Raw genomic sequence first — 19360 nt, forward strand, 5'->3', positions numbered from 1 at the left:
CAAAAAAAAAAAAAAAAAAAAAAATTAGGTAGGATATAACTATGACCTAAAAAGTTGAGCACAGGCATAGACAATATTCTGTGGATGCAAATTGCCGGGGGGAGGGGGTGTCCCAGGCTTCTGGCCGTAGGAATGAGAGCACATTGATACCACCCCTCACCCTTGCTACTGGCGCAAAACAACCCCCAGGTAGCACCCAACCTTGAACACTTGGCTAATGTAGCCCATAGTGACCAAATAAACCTGAGTGCTCAGTAACAGACTGATGGCATGGTTAATCTCAGACGGGCAAGCCTGAGAAATCACCAGAAGCCCTTGAGAAGCAAGGGTCCTTATTTTTCAATGCTGGGTCTGCATGCCGCTAATAAGTAGGAGATGATTTTAAGAGGGTTTGGTTTAAGGCTATTTAAAATGAAGACTTGGTCAGAAAAACCAGCAGTGCTTATCTTTCATCCTGCACTAAGGAAATCTGATATCTGGCCACAGATTGCCTAGGGAGATAGGGAGAAGGATAAATCTATCTCGAAATCACATTGACCAAGAAGCAAGAAATGCAGAAATCTGGGCTCTGGGCCAGATAAGTAAGGCTGTGTTAACCAAATCTAGACTTTACAGAAGTCATAATCCAGTAGAGTGTGGTAGTACACACCTGTGATCTCCAAATTCTGGGAGGCTGAGACAGGAGGATTGGAAATTCACATTCAACCTGAGCGGGGCCAGCGATTTAGCTCAGTGGTTCTGCTGCCTGTCTCGTAAGCACGAGGATCAGAGTTCATTCGATCCCGGTACCAAAAAAAAAATGCCACTCAGCTTTACAAATGTTTAGCAACAGCACTGCCCTAAAACATATCATAGAACAACGAAATGAAAATCGAAACTATTCTCAGAAGCAAACAAATTCAACCTGAGCAATTTAGGATGATGCTGTCTTAAAAAAAAAAAAAAAAAGCCAGGTATGGTGGTGCACACCTGTAATCTCAGCCCTCTCTGGAGGCCAAGCCAGAAGGTTTGCTGCGAGTTTCAGGCTACCCTGGGCTACAAAGTGAGTTCAAGGCCACCCTGAACTACATAGCGAGACTCTCAAAAAAACAAAATTATTGCCGGGGATTTAGCTCAGTGATGCTGCTTCCTGCCTCACTAAGTGAAAGGTCCAGAGTTCGATCCCCCAGTACCAAAATTTTTTTTTTAAATAAATACAAGCTGAAGATGCTCCTCAGTGCAAAGGCTCTCTGGGTTCAAGCTCCAGTATTACCACAACAAAATTTTTAAAGTCACAATTCCCCAAACCAATGGAAAGACAGGTGACCTAACTTAGGTCTCCTGCCTCACTGACTTTCCTTCCTCTCCTCTCCTCTCCCCTCCTCTCCCTCTCCCCTCTTTCTCCTCTCCCTCTCCTCCCCTCCCCTCCTGTTTGTTTCCTACCTTTCACAGAACTTTGCTACCATTTGTGCTTGTCTTGGCTCAGGACAGATAGAACCTAGAAGCCACTGGTAGGAGAATCTAGCACCCCAAAACCTGGTAACTCTAGTATTGAAGCTAGGGCCTTCACCCTGAGCTTCATGCCCAGCCTTTGAAAGTTTTTATTTTTAAGTCAGGGCCTCACTAATTCACTCACTGAATCACCAAGGCTAGGCTCTGATCCTCCTGCCTCATCCTCTCAGAGTGCTGGGGTTACAGATGTCTACCGCCACACCCAGCTTGACTTTTCAATATAAAAATATACTATATCCAGGCTGAGGATGTAGCTCGGTGGTAGGATCCTTGCCTAGCAGTATAAGGCTCTGGATTTGATCCATAGCAATGCATACATAACCGCTCTTCCCCTCTTTATTTACAAAAGCTTTGTTTCCATTTTTTCCCTTCTAACATTTGTTGTTCCTATTTCCCAATATCTATCTATTATAGATTTTGGTCTTTATTTACACTTTCAGTTTCTCACACCAGAGAAACAATGCAGTATTTAAATGTGTGTCCTATTATTTCTCCTAAGAGTACAGTCTCAGGCACATCCATTTAGCTAGATATATCTCAAGCGTACTCTTCTTTATGGCAGAGTAGTACTCCCTTGTATAACAACCCATCTTCTTTATCCAGTCTCCATTTGATGGGCATTTAGGCTGTTTCCAAGTTTAAACTACTACAAACCATGCTGCTATAAACATGTTGAGTATCTATCGCTGTAGTAGGATGCTTTTAATTCTTTTGGGAAGATACCAAGAAGGGGAATAGCTGGGTCAAATGGAACCTCTACCTCTAGTTTTAATTTTTTGAGAAAACTTCACACTGATTTCCACAGTGGTTGTACCAGTCTGCACTCCCACCACCAGTGGAGAAGGGTTCCTTTTTCCACACAGTCCTGCCAGCATTTGTTACTGGTTGATATCTTGATGATAGCCGTTCTTTCTAGAGTGATGGAATTGCAGCTTTGTTTTAATTTGCATCTCTTGAATGTCCAGTGATGGTGAACATTTTTTCACATATTTATTTGCCATTTCTACCTCTTAATCTGAGAAATGTCTATTCATTTCAGATGCCCATTTTTGGACTGGGTCTTTAAATTTGGGGGGGTCTGATATTTTTTAGTTCATTGTATATTCTAGATAGTACACCTGTCAGGAATAGCTGGCAAAAATTTTTTCTCTTTTCACTCTGTTGGAGGTTTCTCTTGCTGTGCACCACCCCCCATCTTTTTTGGCAGTACCAGGGATTGAACTCAATACCTTGAGCTTGCAAGGCAGGCGCAGCACCACTGAGCTAAATTCCTGACCCTAAAGATCTTTTTAATAAGATGAGATCCCAGTTGTTGATTCTTGGTGGTAGTTCTTGTTCAGTTGAGGTTTTACTCATAAGGTTTTTGCCTACATCGGTGTCTTCAAGAATTCTACCTGTTCTATCATCCAGAAGATTTAGTGCTTCTGTTTTAATATTGAGATCTTTTCATCCATTTTTATTTTAGTTTAGTGCATGGTGAAAGATACAGGTCTAGTTTTAATCTTCGGCATATGGAAAGCCAGTTTTTCTAGCACCATTTAGTAAGGAGGCTATCTTGCTCCCAGGGATGGTGTTTGGCTCCTTTGTCAAACAAGGTGGTTGAGTTATCTTTGGAAATGTTTCTGCATCTTCTAGCCTGTTACATTAACCATTGGGTCTGTTATTTTTGCCAGTACCATCCTGTTTTTATTACTAGTAGCTTTATAGTATAATTTCAAGTCAGAAGTCATGATGTTCCCTGCCTTGCCTTTGTTGCCCAGAATTGCTTTTTCTATTCTAGGTCTTTTCTGGTTCCAAATGAATTTTAAGATTACTCTCTCTAAATCAGTGAGATATGCTATTGCTATTGTGACCAGGATTGCATTAACTCTGTATAACAATTTTGGAAGTATGGCCATTTTCACTATATTTGTTCTTTCACCCCAAGAACAATGGATATCTTTCCATTTGTTGTTGTTGTTGTTGTTGTTGTTTTGTTGTTTTTGGTACCAGGGATTGAACTCGGGATCTTGTGCTTACCAGGTAAGCGACAAAACCACTGAGCTAAATCCCTAGCCCTCTTTCCATTTTCTGATATCCTCTTTGATATCCTTTTTCAGAGTACTATAGTTTTATTTTTCTCTTCTTCTTAAACATAGAATTGAAGCCTTTTTTTTCTTCTTTCTTTTTCTTTCTTTTTTTTTTTTTTGTACTGGGGATTGAACTCAGGACCTTGTGCTTGCAAGGCAGGCAACATCACCACTGAGTTAAATCCCCAGCCCCAGAGTACTATAGTTTTCAATGTAAAGGTCTTTCATTAAGCAATTTTTTTGGGGGGGGTACAGGGATTGAACTCAGGACCTTGAGCATGCAAGGCGGCAGAACCACAGATCTAAATCACCGGCCTTTATTAAGCAATTTTTAAATATGCCACACCTTGCTTAAGAACTGATTTATATGAGAGACAAACAATAAAACAATAACAACAAAAAAACTTTTTTTGAGGCTGGGGATTTAGCTCAGTGATTCCAGCGCCTGCCTTGCAAGCGCAAGGACCCGAGTTCGATCCCTGGTACCAAAAAAAAAAAAAAAAAACACCTTTTGACACAGGGTCTCCCTATGTAGTCTATGCCAGCTTTGAACTCCGGGAGATCCTCCTGCCTCAGCCTCCTGGGATTATAGGCATGTGCCACCATGCCTGGCTTGTGGGGGCTTTTTATAAAGGCAGCTACAGAAAGGCTCTCTGAATGATATGTAAGCATCAATAGGCATAAAATTGGTAGCTATGGGCCAGGCATGGTGGCCACCCCTATAATCCCTCCTCCTTAGGAGAGTTCAAGGATAATTTATCAGGCCCTGTCTCAAAACAAAAATAAAAAGGGCTGGGGGTAAAATAAAAATAAAGGGAGTGGTGCACACCTGTAATCCTAGCACTCCGGGAGGCTGAGGCAGGAGGACTGCCTCCAGTTTGAGGCCAGCCTAGGCTACATAGTGAGTTCAAGACCAGCCTTAACTACGTAGTGAGATTGTTAAAAAAAAACAAAAACAAAAACAAAAACTAAGCAGGGGATTTAGGTCAGTAGTCCCACTACCTGCCTTGCAAGTGGAAGGTTCCAAGTTTGATCCCAGGTACTAGACAAACAAACAAAGATGTAGTTTATGGGAAGACAGTCTGCACAGGGCCCCCTTTTTTTTTTTTTTTTCCTGTACTGAAAATTGAACCCAGGAAGCAATGAACTACACTCCCATCCTTTTATTTGTATTTTTTGAGGGGGGTCTTGTTAAATTGCCCAGGCTGGTCTCATACACAATCCTCCCGCCTCAGCCTCCAGAGTAGCTGGGACTAAAGGGATGAGTCACCATACTCAGCTGGAAGTAACAATCTTATTGTACTAAAATAGACAAACAGGCCTTTAGAGCAACCAAAGTGTCTGAGATTTAAGGGCCAAAATACCCCAGAGAGAAGGAAACCACAGAAAAAGAGCCAAAATCTGTGAACAAATCTCCCTTGTCACTAACTGACTTCTAAACTGCATTCAATAGGCGAGACACCAAATGCAGAAACAATGGCTGAGAGCAGCAGACTCAGAAGTGCTGGGGAAAGGACATTAGGGTTGTTGGAATCCTGCTGAAGTGCAGGTGCCAGGGTAAACACTCCAGGCTTTTCAACTGAGTCCCCGCAGGGCTACACCCTTGGATCAAAGGCCACAGCCCAGGAGGAAGAGCAACAACTAGGAATGAGGACCTTGCCCCAGAAGAAAGAGCAAAACTAAACAGAACAAACTTTGTAAAGCGTAAAACCTACCCCACAGGGATCAAAGTGAACCTCCAATTCCCAGTCTACCTGAAGAATACTGAGGAAGACTGAGTCTTTTTTTTTCTTTAGGTATTGACCGTTGAACTCAAACCCTTCGCACTGAGCTACATTCCCAGCTAAGCCTTTATCCCCACTTTTTTTTGGTACAGGGGATTGAACTCGGGTCCTTGTGCTTGTGAGGCAGACAGAGGAACCACTGAGCTAAATCCCTGGCCCCTACTCAGCAGCTGTTTTTTTTTTTTTTTTTTTTAATTTTTAGGTTTTTTTGAAATGGTCTTACTATGAAGTCCAGGCTGGCCTTTTTTTTTTATTTTTATTTTTGATGATATAGAGCAGGCTGTCTTTGAACTCACGATGATCCTTCTTTCTGCCTCATTCTCCCTCAGCGCTGGGATTACAGCTGTGCACCAACACACCTAGCTGCATTCTGTAAGAATCTAGGACCAGCAACCATACAAGGCCCAGGATTGCCGAGACAGGAAGCACAGAATCACCTAGGACCATGCCTCTTTCTCTACTTTGTTTCCTGGATTCTTGTACTCTTCCCTCTGGAGACAGCGCCAAATAAGGGCATCTCTAATTTAACACTGCTTCCTGAAGAATGACACCCCATCCCTTTAGTGTTACTTATCTAGTGATTCAACTTGTTTTTTTAAAGACTGGGTCTTGCTATGTAGTGTTCTGGTTGGCCTTGTACACAAGGTTACGTACCTTGGGATGGCCTCAAACTCATGACCCTCCTGGATCAGCCTGGCAAGTGCTCAGAGTTCACAGGAGCATTTAAACCTGTTTTCTTAGAACATTCCTGGCACTCTATGTGTTGGTCCAGCCATGGACCATGATGAAGATCCAACACTGTGTGAAGGAGAAAAGGAAGGAAGAAGTGTTGAGTATACATGTCTAAGACTGAACTTAAACTGAAATTCAATTCTAAGAGGGGCCAGGGATTGGGCTCGGTGGTTCTGCCGCTTGCCTCATAAGTGCAAGGTCCCAAGTTCGATCCCTGGTACCACAAAAAAACAACAAAAAAAAAACAATTCTAAGAAGTTTGAAGGCTGTTAGAGTCTTCAAACAAGAGTTGAGTATAGCAGACCACTTTTGTAATCCCATCACTCAGGAGGCTGAAGCAGGAGAATCACTGCAAATGTGAGACCAGCCTGGGCTACACAGTGAGTTCAAGGCTGGCCTGAAACACATAGCAAGACCCTGTCTCAAAGTAAAAAAAAGGGATGGGGATTCAGCTCTATGAGAAACCCCAGTACCTGGAAGCGGGGGAAAAAAAAACCCTTAAAGGGGAAAACATGAAACATCCTTCTAGATACCTTGAAATTATCCAGACAAGGCCCCTGAACTGTCACAGGCATCTCAGTGACTGACTAGGGCCTAAACTCTAGACCAAGAATGGAAGACTCAGGGAGAATCCCTCTGTGTTCCTGTCTGGAATCTAGATGTCCTACCTCCCTCCACTGTGCTGCACAGTTGTAGTGGTTTCTTTGGGGTGGGGCTGGGGGCTTAAGCAGGGAAAGCAATGTCACCAGCTGAAAATGACTGAGTGGGGAGGGAGCCTGTGCCCACTAAAGGTGTGGTGCGACTCACTGTCAGATCCATCTTGAGGACGCAGTCATGGCCAAGAGTGGACTTCCCCTGGGGTACAAGCTCGATGTCAAATCACATGGCTTAGATTCTGCAGCTCTCTCTTTATCACCCTTTCTTGTGTTAGGCCCTCATTCCTTCCCTTCAGTTCTTGGGTACTGGAAATTTTCTTTTCTGTGGTACTGGGGAGTGAAAGAGCCTTCATACTGAGCCCTTTCTGAGTTAGGAAGTTAGGGTCTTACTATGTTACCCAGGCTGGGCTTGAGTTTATGATCTTCCTGCCTCAGCCTCCCACAGTGCTGATTACAGTATGTGCCAAAACACCCAGGATGAACCTGTTTCTTTCCATGAGCTATTTAACATATCATGAAAGAGCTTTGTAAACTATAAAAGGCAAAATAGCAGAGATTGCTACCGATAAACTGAAGTTAATTCTCAGAATTTCACTTGTAATCATTCACTAACATGGACAAGAAAAGAGCACTGTGAAAAATAGTTTTGGGTTTCTTATCAATAGGAGTGATTTCTACCCCAGTACCTATCACTTTTCCAATTTCTTTCCCCGTGGAGCACAAAGCTCCGTAAGTTTTACCTATGAACCCAGTCCTCTTGGAATCCAGTATGCTCTATTTGCTATTTAGTTGAAGACATTTTTGGTCTTTCCAGCCTAGTCCCAGAACACCATGACTTATAGCAATAGAGATTTCTGAAATAGCAATTGAGATTTCAAAATGAACAAAGAAACTGAGGCAAGTGGCCAGTTCTGAACAAGAACCCAAGAGGCCACACTTGCCTACTGCTGCCGCCACTGTCAAAAGTGCTGCCAACAACTGAAAGATGAAAGGGAGAAAGTCCTTTCTTTCTATAGTGTAGTCTCCAGGCTACAGAGAAACACTGGGAAGCCAGCAGGCAGGGGAGTCTGGGAAATGTACACGGCCACATGACCAGGACGGGGAGTTGAGGCAAGTGCACAGCTTCCCGTCAGGACCAAAATAGACTTGCCAGTCAAAGCCTCAACTGCTTCATTGGTTTAAATTAAACATTAACTTCAGGTACAGGGAAATTCATGTCAAACAGCCCAGCATTGGATGACACGGAGCAGTCCACACCCTCTCCACACGTTTCCAGTTCTAGTAGACAGTGAGACAAAGGGCACCAGGTGCTGTTGCTAAAAACGGCTAATTCTTTATTTTCATATTAACATCAAAAGACAAACATTAGAACACAAATTGAAATCCTACGACCTGTTTTTAAAGCAGGTGCAAGGACACATACAATGACAGGTCATTTTGAACTTACTTAATCCAAATCCTCAAATGGAAAACAATCCTGGAGGCAAGAATGAGGGGGATGCGCAGGGCAGAGACCCTGATATACTCAGGAGACTAGAGTGTGGGTCTGGACGTAGCCTCCTCCAAGTGCGGTGAGGCAGAGGCCAGGGTGAGGTTTCTTCTTGAGGGAAAACTATCAGGTGAATTCGCTTCCAAATATACAAATTTGAGTTGGGGATGTAGCACAGTGGTACGGCGCATGCACAGAACACATAAGGTCCTAGGTTCCTGGAAGCCTCCACATCAGACAAGTGCATCAAAATGGTAAGATAACATTCACCCAGCCCTTGGGAGTGCCCCAGCTCTTCCTCTCAGGGAAGTCAACTGGCATAGCTGAATTACTTCAGGGCAGTCAACTCCTAACACTGACCCAGCCCAAAGAAGTGACCAAGGCCAACATCTGGACTCAATCCTGCTGCTGAAGCTCCAGGACAGGGCAGTGATTCATCGGTATGACAAAAGCAGTATCTCCTGAGAAAGGGGGGCTTCTTTGCAGTTTGCAGCTTTTTGAGATAGCTTAAAAAAAAAAAAAAAAAACCCCAAAACAAATAAACTGTCCTAACACAGAAGGTTGCGTTAAGAAGCACAGCCAGAACTCGAAGCTATGGGAGCTGGGCGTGGTGGCTCATACCTGTAATCCTAGCATTCAGGAGGATGCAGCAGGATCACCATGAGTTTGAGGCCAGCCTGAACTACATATTTGAGACCCTGTTTCAAAAAAAGCCAAGAAACTTGCAACTTGGAGCTATGGAAAAATCTACCTTAATCCCAGGCTGGTAAGAAAGACTTTGGAAACAGCTGAGGAGTTGCCAGATCAGGATTGTTTGACCGAAGGCTCACACCTCACTAACAATTATTTAAGAAATCACACTGTTAGAACAAAAACAAAAACAGAAATCACACTGTTAGCCATGCTGCTTCCAAGAGCACTGGCCTGTCTACACGGAAGTGTCAGACAAAAGCAAAGCAAACACAGCCTACGCCTGCCCTCTGCTGGACAGAAGTGCAGCTCCTCACGTTGGACAGACAAGGACTAGAATGAGAGCTGGTGGGTGCCTCCCTGTCCTCCATACAGGTCTGCAACCACTGGTATCTTCCTGAGAATAACATTACCAATAACACTCCGAAGAGGTTAGAGGTGAGTCAGCGGAAACTGGAAACATCAGTTCACGAGGGGAAACCACTACCTGGGAATTATAAAGATGTTCAGCAGCAGCTCCTCACACAGAGGGGTTGCTTCTAGTTAGGCAACTTTCCAAAATGGGAGACAAACCGTATTCCCCTTCTCCACACATCTGCTGCTTCGCAGGCTTTCTTTTCTATTTTTCCTGAGACAGCGTCTCTCTGTGGTTCATGCTGTCCACCTGACTCAGCCTTCTTATTGAGTCCCTTGCTCCTGATCTCTGGGAGAGTCAAGTAGGAACTCTGACATATTACTCATCTATTCCTAGCAGGGGGAGAAAAGAATTGTCCTTAAAGTACTGGCTTAGATAAAATCCTGAGATCCTAGGCAAGCTGGAGGAAAATGACCCCTCCCCATTGTTCACACAACTGGACCCCTTCCTTAGCTCCCACAATGCAGTGAACCTTAGTGCACACAGCATTAGCTGAGGCCACCTCCACCACCGGACTCGCCAACACCCTCCCACTGCGTGCCTGGAAAAACGCAAGTGGCAACACTGCTGCACACTTCGGCACAGATGAGGCACGTACTAGGTCATAAGCCTTCAGGCTCAGAAATAACATCGCACCCTACACAGGGTTCTCCAGGGGTCTCGTGTTCAGTGGGAGACAGACTCTTCTGTGTCAGTGATGTACCAAGCCTGGAAGGTCGGCCCCTTCGGGATGTAGCAATTAGCCCAACAAGATGCTCAGTTGGGCAGTGGGTGTCAGATCACCCAGAAAACACTTGGTGCACACTCAGATCCTAAATGACTGCTGACAGGACACCAGCAAAATATAGACAGCAAGAAGGTTTCCAGCAAAGATTCACGAAGGCCTTTTACCCAAGGAAGTAATTACACAGATGGCACAGCAGCAGTCATTGGCCTCATGGATAGAGCAGATACACATGCCTCGGGACCACCCTAACCCAAGGAGCCAGACGTTCTCATCTGCAGGCACCAAGCAGGCATCTTGCTCAGGGGTAACAACACTGAAGGCCAATGAGCAGCACACCGGAGGTCACTCCCACTTATAGATGTGGACAATCTTCTCTGTTAAGGTGGCCAGGTAGCTGCTATGGTTCACGTCAAATGGGCAGATGTCCAAGACAGGATGATCATTCTGCAGGTCCTGCAGTAACGAGCCACTGCCAGCATCCCATAGCTAAAGAAGACAATCACAGGGAAAAGAAGGTCAGTGGACAGTCCAGCTGGGGGGGTGGTGGTCTCACTTGCTCTGTCACCAAACAACTGAGGAGAGGTGAGAACTGTCTAGGGAAAAGACTGACTATAACCTTCACAAGGCTGCACAATGCCCTCACACCCAGCACACGCTGAGATGGCCTTGCCCATTGCAAGCAGCAATTAGTCTGCCTGGGACCACTCATTCCTTCCATCTGTGTGCCACGCAACTTCTTAGCTACTACTGGTCCTTCCATGGCAGAGGGTCAATCAGACAAAGTTCCTGGCCCAACTATTTCTCAGCCTTTGGCTGTTAGGCTCTCTATCCAAAGACAATTTATCAAGTGGACTTTTGTTAGCTTTTTTGAGACAGGGTCTCACTATGTAGTTGAGACTGACCTAGAACTCACTATGTAGCCCTGGCTGGTCTCTAACTCACAGCCTCCTGCCTCAGCCTACCAATCTACCAGCTGGGATTCCAGGCCTGCGCCACCACTCCTGGATTAGTTTTTTGAGATGGAGTCTTGCTATGCGGTTCAGGTTGGCCTTGAACTCACTATGTAGCCCCCAGGCTGGAGTCAAACTCACAGTGATCTTCCTGCCTCTGCCTGAGTGCTGGTTAAATGGACTTGTGAAACTGGGAAATAGAGTAGGAGCTTGCTCCACCCACTCCACATTATCAACCTTGGTATTGTACAAGGCTGAGGCAGGAGGATCACTCCAAGTTCAAGGTCAGTACTTCCAGGGATGGAGTTTCCATTGGGGGAAATAAAGCTGGGAAAAGAAAAAATTCCTGGCCTAGTCCTCATGGAACCTACATTCTAAATAGTACTTTCTTTTCCTTTCTAAGTCTAAGAAAACAAAACAAAACTCACTATACAAAGTATTTTATGATGACATATGCCTGTAATCCTAGCACCCAGGAAGCTAAGGCAGGAGGATCCAACTTAGAGGCTAAGCTGGACACACAGCAAGTTTGAAGTCAGTCTGGATTACATACATAGTGAGACCCTGTCTTCAAATTAAATAAAAAATAAAAAAGAGCTGGGGATTTAGCTCAGTGGTGCTGCTACCAGCCTCGCAAGCACAAGGACCTGAGTTCAATCCCAGGTATCCAAAAAATAAAAATAAAAAAATAAAAAATAAATAGAAAGCAGAGAAAATGGCACAATGACCCCCCCCATTCAACAATTATTAAGGCTTTACTCACCTGGATTGTGAGCTCCCCCCACTTTTTTGTTTTGTTTTTTTGAGACAGGGTCTCACTATGTAGTTGAGACTGACCTGGAACTCACTTTGTAGCCCTGGCTGGTCTCGAACTCACAGTGATCCTTCTGCCTCAGCCTCCCGAGTGCTGGGATTACAGGCATGTGCCACTACACCCGGTTTGTGAACCCTATTTTTATTTTGGGTTCTGTGGGTTATTGCGCTTGCGAGATGGCCTTGCCCATACTGAGCTAAATCCCTGGCCCCCTATGAACCCTATCTTTAGCTTTGCTGATTTATGTTATTTTACCCTTATATATACTGAAATATGCTGCTCTTAAAAAAAAAAAAAAAAAAAAAAAAAAAAACATTTGAGGCAACCTATTTGGGACACCTCCTTTCTCTCAGGAGCTATTCCTATTCCCCAGTAAAATTTCCAACATTTTTTGTTTTTTGATTTTTTTTGAGACAGGATCTCATATTATGTAGTTGAAACTGAACTGGAACTCACTATGTAGTCCAGGCTGGTCTCAAACTCACAGCGATCCTCCTGCCTCAGCCTTGCAAGTGCTGGGATTACAGGCTTGTGCCACCACCCAGCAAATTTTCCTACTTTTAAAAAAATTTTTCTACCCCCTTGCCAAAAAAAGGGCCGGGGATTTGGCTCAGTGGTGCCACCGTCTCTGCCTCACAAGCACAAGGGCCCGAGTTCAATCCCTGGTACAATAAATAAATAAATATGTCAGACGTGGTGGTGCAGGCCTACATAGCGAGTTTCAGGTCAATCCCAACTACATAATGAAACCGTGTCTCAAAAAACCAAACCCCCCCCCCAAAGCCCTAAAAGGATAGATAAATAGATTAAAAAGGGGCAGGGGGACTGGGGATTTAGCTCAGAGGTTCCGCCACCTGCCTCACAAGGACTGGAGTCATAGTGAGTTGAAGGTCAGCATGAACTACATGGACAAGACCCTGTCTCAAAAAATAAAATAAACAAAACAGACACTTACCAGGGCAGAATTTGATGCTTCATCGCCAGTACAGACCAGGATACTGCCATCATTCTGTGGGCTTTGGAATATGGCACTTTTGGTCAACAGTTTGCAAGTGGGTCCCCCGAGGAATGTCTGCACAGGATGGCAGGAGCAAACTGGTTCCCCGGCGTCATCCAGCTTGTAGGACATCTGCATTAGCACACTTCGCATGGTGTTGTGGTTCTTATCTGTGGGACAGAGAAGCCAGCGCTAGTCCACTGGGATGGTACCTAGGCAGTGACCAAGAACTTGTGCCCCAGACACGTACGGCGTAGCCGGGTAGAAGAATGTAAGTATATTAGACCACAGGAGTAGCTATAGAGCAAACAGAACCAGCACAAGTGAAATTCAGAAACCTCAGCTAGGAAGAAGTGAGTTACCCACAACAGGCTTTTGCCTATAAAAGAAAATTCTGAGGATGTACCTGTTTTAGGAAAGTCACCGTGTCCTGCCAGACCTCTCCTGAGGAATTCATCTCTAAGAGTTCTCAGTTTTTTTCCCCTTCCCCCACCGAGGACCTGAGGATTGTACTCTTAGAAAGTAAAAGTATGCTATTCCAGGAGAATCGTACCTGAGGTTCTGCTGAGAAGCAAATAAAAGCTAAGAGAACAAAAAAGAGTGGTACTGGGCGCCGTCTTTAAGATAAGAAGGCCTGCTGTCCTGAGAACAGTGTCTTTGAGCCTGTCAGGGTTCCTGTGAGAGGTCAGCCTGGTCACAGGTCAGACTCTTCGGCAATAAAGCGGTCTTACAGGATAAAGGAGGTACCTATGAAAGGCACATGGAACCAACCAACACTAAATACCAACAGCCCCATCAGGGCAGGGCTACAGGTTATAGCATTCCCTTGAGACCTCAGACCAAAGGAAGAAAGGATGAAAATCCACAGCACCGACTGATATCAGGGTGCTTCATCAGGAATTTAAACTATAAAGAACCTGTGAATTTAAGAAGAGGCCCGTCTGGGTCACATCTGGGCTTTCTCTTGCATGAGGTGTGTGACAGGTAGAAGACATAAAAGTGATCTGAACGTAGCTCACAGACTCCAGAACAGCCTCCCTCCCCGCACCACTGAAGGCAGAGGTGAGCCTGGAGAGGTTCACCACCTGGGAAAACGGCCGTTCCCACAAAGGAAGGAACCAGGTGCTCCCACCCTCACGGGAGCAGGAAGAGCTGCAAGTCTGGCACCATAGCCACCCAAGGGGAGGGCCAATCTGCTCCCAAACACCCCCAGAGGCCCAGGGACACCCCCACTCACCGGGCCTGTGGGTTACCAGACAGTGTCGGGTGCTGCTCTCTGCCTGAAAGTCCACATAGCCCCCTGGTTCCAGGGGCAGCATGTGAGGCCAGTGTGAAAAGCCCATTTTCAGCTCCCAGAAGGAAGCGTATTCCAGGGTTCCAGCCAGTACCCCACCATATGGAAATGCAGCCGAGGCAGCTCTGGGGATGTATGACAGGGACACCAGGGGGCATCTGAGGAGAAAAGGGAAACCAGGGTTCACATTCTACACCCAACACTTGGACTGCGCCTGACATTTCTGCCAGGAGCCCATATTCTTGTTTACCAAAGAGGTTAAACGTGTGGTCAGCATGCCCTCACATCTAATAAAACTCTTCACCCTCTAATAGAAAAGGGGCATTCTGCAAAGCACCAGATACTCCAATAAAAGAAATTGGAAACACTATGGTAGAAAGAAACAACAATAAAAATGTAGCCTAAACCAGTTATCTTTTCCTACCTCAGCCTCTCAGAGTGCTGTGATTACAGGTGTGTGCCACCACACTCAGCATCACATCATGGTTACTCCCGATACCAGAGCTTTCTACCACATGAAATACCATGAACATAATTCTACTGGGGATCTGGAAATGGCTCAATGGTTCCGCCAAGCGCAAGCGTAAGGGCCCGAGTTCTATCCCTGGTACCCGAAAAAAAAAAAAAAAAAAATGATCTGTGACGCGCCTTTTTCTGGGCTCTTTGTATCATTTTCTAGCAAATTATCTTTGTGAGAGTATCCAAAAAAAAAAAAAAAAAAAAAAAAAAGCATTGGACAACATGAACACAATTCCTAAAGGTCTTCCCGATTCTGAAATGAGACCACAGCAGCTGACCTCAGTGAGCTGCTCTCCAAGGGGACTGATGGCCAAATGAGGACAACCCTGAGGACCAAGCTATTACAGTAACGATCTGAGAAAAAGCTGCTTAGAGCAGAGGAGTGAGCAGCTCCCTACCTGGCTTTCTGAGGGACTAGTTCCTGCACACGACAGCTTGTGTTTCGCAGGTCATACACTAGAATTGACCCATTGGCCAGTCCAGCGTAGATGTAGTTGTTTTCATCGAGACACCAACAGCAGCTCCAGACAGGTCGTCCAGTATTGTAAGTCTGGACCACAGTATTTGTCTCCAGGCTGCAGATTATAAATTAAGAGAATCAAATAGATGACAAAAAGGCAACGAATATCATTTCATAATCAATAATGCTTACTGAGAAGACATCCACAGACCCAAGCCATCTGGGTTACCAAATAACCCCTTCAAATTCCAAAACTTCCGTGTTTGCGGGCCACAGGCTTTCCGCTTGAGCTACGCAAAGCAAAGAAGAAGAAAGAACATATTGTCCATTCTCCTATTACCTTTACCACAGTTACCTAGCAAACAAGTAACCAATTTAGGAAAATAAGAAAATGTAAGAAAAAATAAAACTAAATTATAACCCTACCACCCAGAGGTAACATTTTCCTGTTTAACCCCTCCCCCCCGCCCCACATCTACACACATAAAAATGTCATGTTATAGGGCTGGGGATTTAGCTCAGTGGTTTCACTGCCTGCCTCACAAGCGCAAGTACCCGAGTTCAACTCACCAGGACCAAAAACCCCAAAAAACAAAAAAATACCAAACAAAATAAACTCCCCAAAACAAAAAACATCATGTTACATTCAAGTTTGGGCCAAAAGTAACCTGAATGTTTGGGTTTTTTTAGGGTATGTGTGCTTGGGATCAAATGCAGGGTACTACATGTTAGGTGACTACTTTCCCACCAAGTCATAATCCCAGCCCTAAAACACTCCTAACAAAGTCAAAAGGACCCAGGCGTGGTGATGTATGCCTATAATACCAGCACTGAGGAGACTGAGAAAGCAGACTGCTGAGATTTTGAGGCCAGCCTGGAATACAGGAGACCTTGTTTCAAAAAACGAACAAACTCCAAAAAAGCCAGGCGTGGTGGCTCATGCCTTTAATCCCATCACTCGTGAGGCTGAGACAGGAGGATCACTGTGAGTTGAGACCAGCCTGGGCTACATAGTGAGTTCCAGGTCAGTCTCAACTACAAAGTGAGACCCTGTCTCAAAAAACAAAAAACAAACAAACAAAAAAATCAAAGTGAAAAGGACAGCTGCGTGCGGTAGTGCACACCTGTAATCCCAACACTCTGGGGCTGAGGCAAGAGGATTCCTTGAGGCCAGCCTTAGTGAGTTCAAAATCAGCCTGAACTACATACACAGTGAAATCCTGCCCCACCCGCCAAAAGTCAAAAGGATTATTATTATTAGGCTGGCCAGCTTTATCAGGATGCCCTTGTATTTAGCATCAGAAATCAGAAAGGCAGTTTTGTTTTTTTGGAGACAGGACCTTGTTAGAGTAGTTCAGGCTGGAACTGAACTCACTATGGAGGCCAGGCTGGCCTCAAACTCATGGTGATACTCCTGCCTCAGCCTCCTAAATGCTGGAACTATAGATGTGTGCCACCAAGCCCAGCAGAAAGCTAGTTCTGAGGCATCTGATCAGAATCACTTTCTTTTTTCTTTTTGGTTTTTTGAGACAGGGTCTCACTATATGGTTGAGACTGATCTGGAACTCACTATGTAGCGCAGGGTGGTCTCAAACTCACAGCAATCCTCCTGCCGTAGCCTCCCGAGTCAGAATCACTTTCTAAAGGACAAAAGCTTGCAGCTCACTCAGATCTGCTTCATGGTACCCACAGAGCACATGAAAGACAAAATGCTGCACCAAAGATAGCTAATGCAAGGCGAGCATCCTCATCAGACAGCATACCCGGGTGAACAGAATTATGGTGGTATGGTGACACTATGGTATGGGAACCAAGGGCCCTGCATACTGTCATCTCACCATTTCCAGGGCATTACTAAATCCAGGAGGTCTAAGGTGTATTTACAACATATATTTCTACTCAATACAGTTTAGTAACCTCTACTTTTATAAGGAATACTTGTTTTTTTGGTGCTGAAGAATAAACTCAGGACCTTGTGCATGCGAGGCACTGTAGCACTGAGCTACATCTCAAACTACAACCTCCTGTCCCCCGTTTTTCATGTCCAGGTTGAGTGCAGGTTGCTTTACCACAAAGCTACACCCCAAGACGTTTTAAAGATTTAGAGATAGGGTTATACTAAGTTGCCCAGGCAGGACTTGAACTCAAACCTCCTGCCTCAACCTACCAAGTGATGTGACTATAAATGTGCAGCACTGTGCCTTGCTATCTCTGTGCTTCTTAAAAATTTTGAGACAAGGTCTTAGCAAATTATCTAGGCTTGAACTTCTAATCTTTCTCTCAGCCTCCTGTGCAGCTGGGATTACTGGTGTTCATTACCATATCCAGCAGGAGTATGTTTAAAGTAGATCTGAGAAGAGTGCTTCAGACCAGTGAGAGAGAGCTAGGCATGATCGTAAACACTGACACTAGCCTGATGCTGTCCAATGCTAAGAGGCCCAGGCCCTACCTCTCCCTGACTCACTCACCTGGTCAGTTTAATAGTGTTGTCCAGGGAAGCCGAGAGCAGCAGGCCTTTGGACCGCGTGCTGAAAGCCAGTCCGCGGATCTGTTTGTTATGTATCGGAATATACTGACTGCTTTTCATGTTGGCAGTACTCAGCATCTTCACACCGAAGCCTGCCAGAGCAGAGAGCACAGAACAATTCAACGGGAATCAGTTTAGTTCAAAAGCAAATAAACTTTCTCCTTTGTTCACTTTTCTTGGCATGTAAATTCCTGAAAAACAGCTGGTCAACACGGCAATAAATAACAACACACCTCCCAAATGTCTGTCAAGAGATGAATGAATAAATGAATCTATTATATATACCAACAATGGAATATTACCCAGAAATAAACAGGAATGAAATCGATTTACACAAAAGTATTGATGACAGGGCCAGGGATTTGGCTCAGTGGCTCCGCTGCCTGCCTTCCAAGTACAAGGGCCCGAGTTCCATCCCCAGTACCAAAAAAAAAAAAAAAAAAAAAAAAAAAAAAAAGAATAAATGCTATATGCTTCCATTTATATGAAAATCTAGAAAATGCAAGTTAATCTTCAGTGACAAAAAGTAGATCAATGGCTGCCTAAGGATAAAAACAGGATAGGTAGAAAACAATTATAAAAGGGGGTAAGAAAACTTTACAGATGACAGATAATGTTTATGATCTTTTCCTTTTTCAGTACTGGGAACTAAATTCATAAGTGCTCTACCACTGAGCTACATCTCAAACCTTTTTAAAATTTTTTAATTTTTTGGTACTGGGAATCAAATTCAGGACCTTGAATTTGCAAGGCAGGCGGTAGCATGTAAATCCCTGGCCCTCAGACCTTTTTGTTTTTTCCATACCAGGGATCCAACTCAGGACCTCATGCTCTCCAGACAGGCATGGCACCACTGAGCTACATCCCCGACCCCCTCAGACCTTTTTATTTTGAGGTCTTGCCAAGTTGCCCAGGCTGGCCTCAAATTTGCAAGCCTTTTCCATCAGCCTCCTGAGTGTGCCACGTTCCCAGGAATTACAGGGGGATCACAGGGTTGTGTCGTAGCACCTAGATGCATTACATGCTGATCACAGTGATGGTCATGGTATACACGCGGTCAAAACTCATCAAATCGTGCACTTTAAATATGTATGGTTTATGTCAATTATATTTCAGTAAAGCTATTATGAGATTCTGAGACTATCTACCTGAAACACAGGTAGTCCACAAGCAGAAGCAACATGAACAGTAAAAAACTTTCTCTCTCCCTCCTTCCCTCTTTTTGTGAAGTATACGAATATTTACTTTTAATAAGTATTGATTAGTTTCTCAGTTACTTAAATCCCAGGTTCAAGATAGTATTGAAACACTTCTGCAGATAGATAAGTAGGATAAAGTTTATTATGTTTTCTGAAAAGAATGAGGAAACCTAGAAAGACCAATAAGGAGGGTATAGGGTTTAAATCTAGTGATAGGAATACATGCTTACTCAATTATTAAGAACAACAAAAACAAATTAGTACCAATAGTTATCTAGCAGACCTATTCTGGAGACTAGACGACACACCGTATCAAGGAAAAAAAATGGACAGGACTGAGGTTTGGCTCAGTGGTACCATGCCTGCCTCGAAAGTACAAGGTCCTAAATTCGACTCCTGGTACCATTAAAAAAAAAAAAAAATAAAAAGACAGTCATGGTGGCACACGCCTGTAGTCTTAGTACGCAGGAGGATCACTACAAGTTTGAGGACAGCCTGGGCTACAATAGTAACTTCAAGGCCAACAAGAAACACATAGTGAGACCTT

The 19360-nt window shown here is 44.4% G+C and overlaps 1 protein-coding gene across 3 annotated transcripts in view; it reads right to left on the reverse strand.

The window, feature by feature from the left end:
* Positions 1-9538: 9538 nt before the first annotated feature.
* Positions 9539-19360, reverse strand: part of Rfwd3 (ring finger and WD repeat domain 3) — a 34773-nt gene continuing 24951 nt past the window's right edge. For all 3 annotated transcript variants that reach the window (XM_010644403.3, XM_010644401.3, XM_010644400.3), the window contains 5 exons: positions 17556-17706; positions 15026-15202; positions 14052-14266; positions 12773-12984; positions 9539-10539 (listed from right to left, as the gene is read on the reverse strand). In XM_010644403.3, the coding sequence (XP_010642705.1) occupies positions 10396-10539; positions 12773-12984; positions 14052-14266; positions 15026-15202; positions 17556-17706 (899 nt within the window). In that variant the 3' untranslated portion in view covers positions 9539-10395. The remainder of the gene's footprint in view (positions 10540-12772; positions 12985-14051; positions 14267-15025; positions 15203-17555; positions 17707-19360) is intronic.

The sequence above is a fragment of the Fukomys damarensis genome, unplaced genomic scaffold (genome assembly GCF_012274545.1).
Source record: "Fukomys damarensis isolate Sample0158 unplaced genomic scaffold, DMR_v1.0_HiC HiC_scaffold_32, whole genome shotgun sequence".
Lineage (NCBI taxonomy): Eukaryota > Metazoa > Chordata > Mammalia > Rodentia > Bathyergidae > Fukomys > Fukomys damarensis.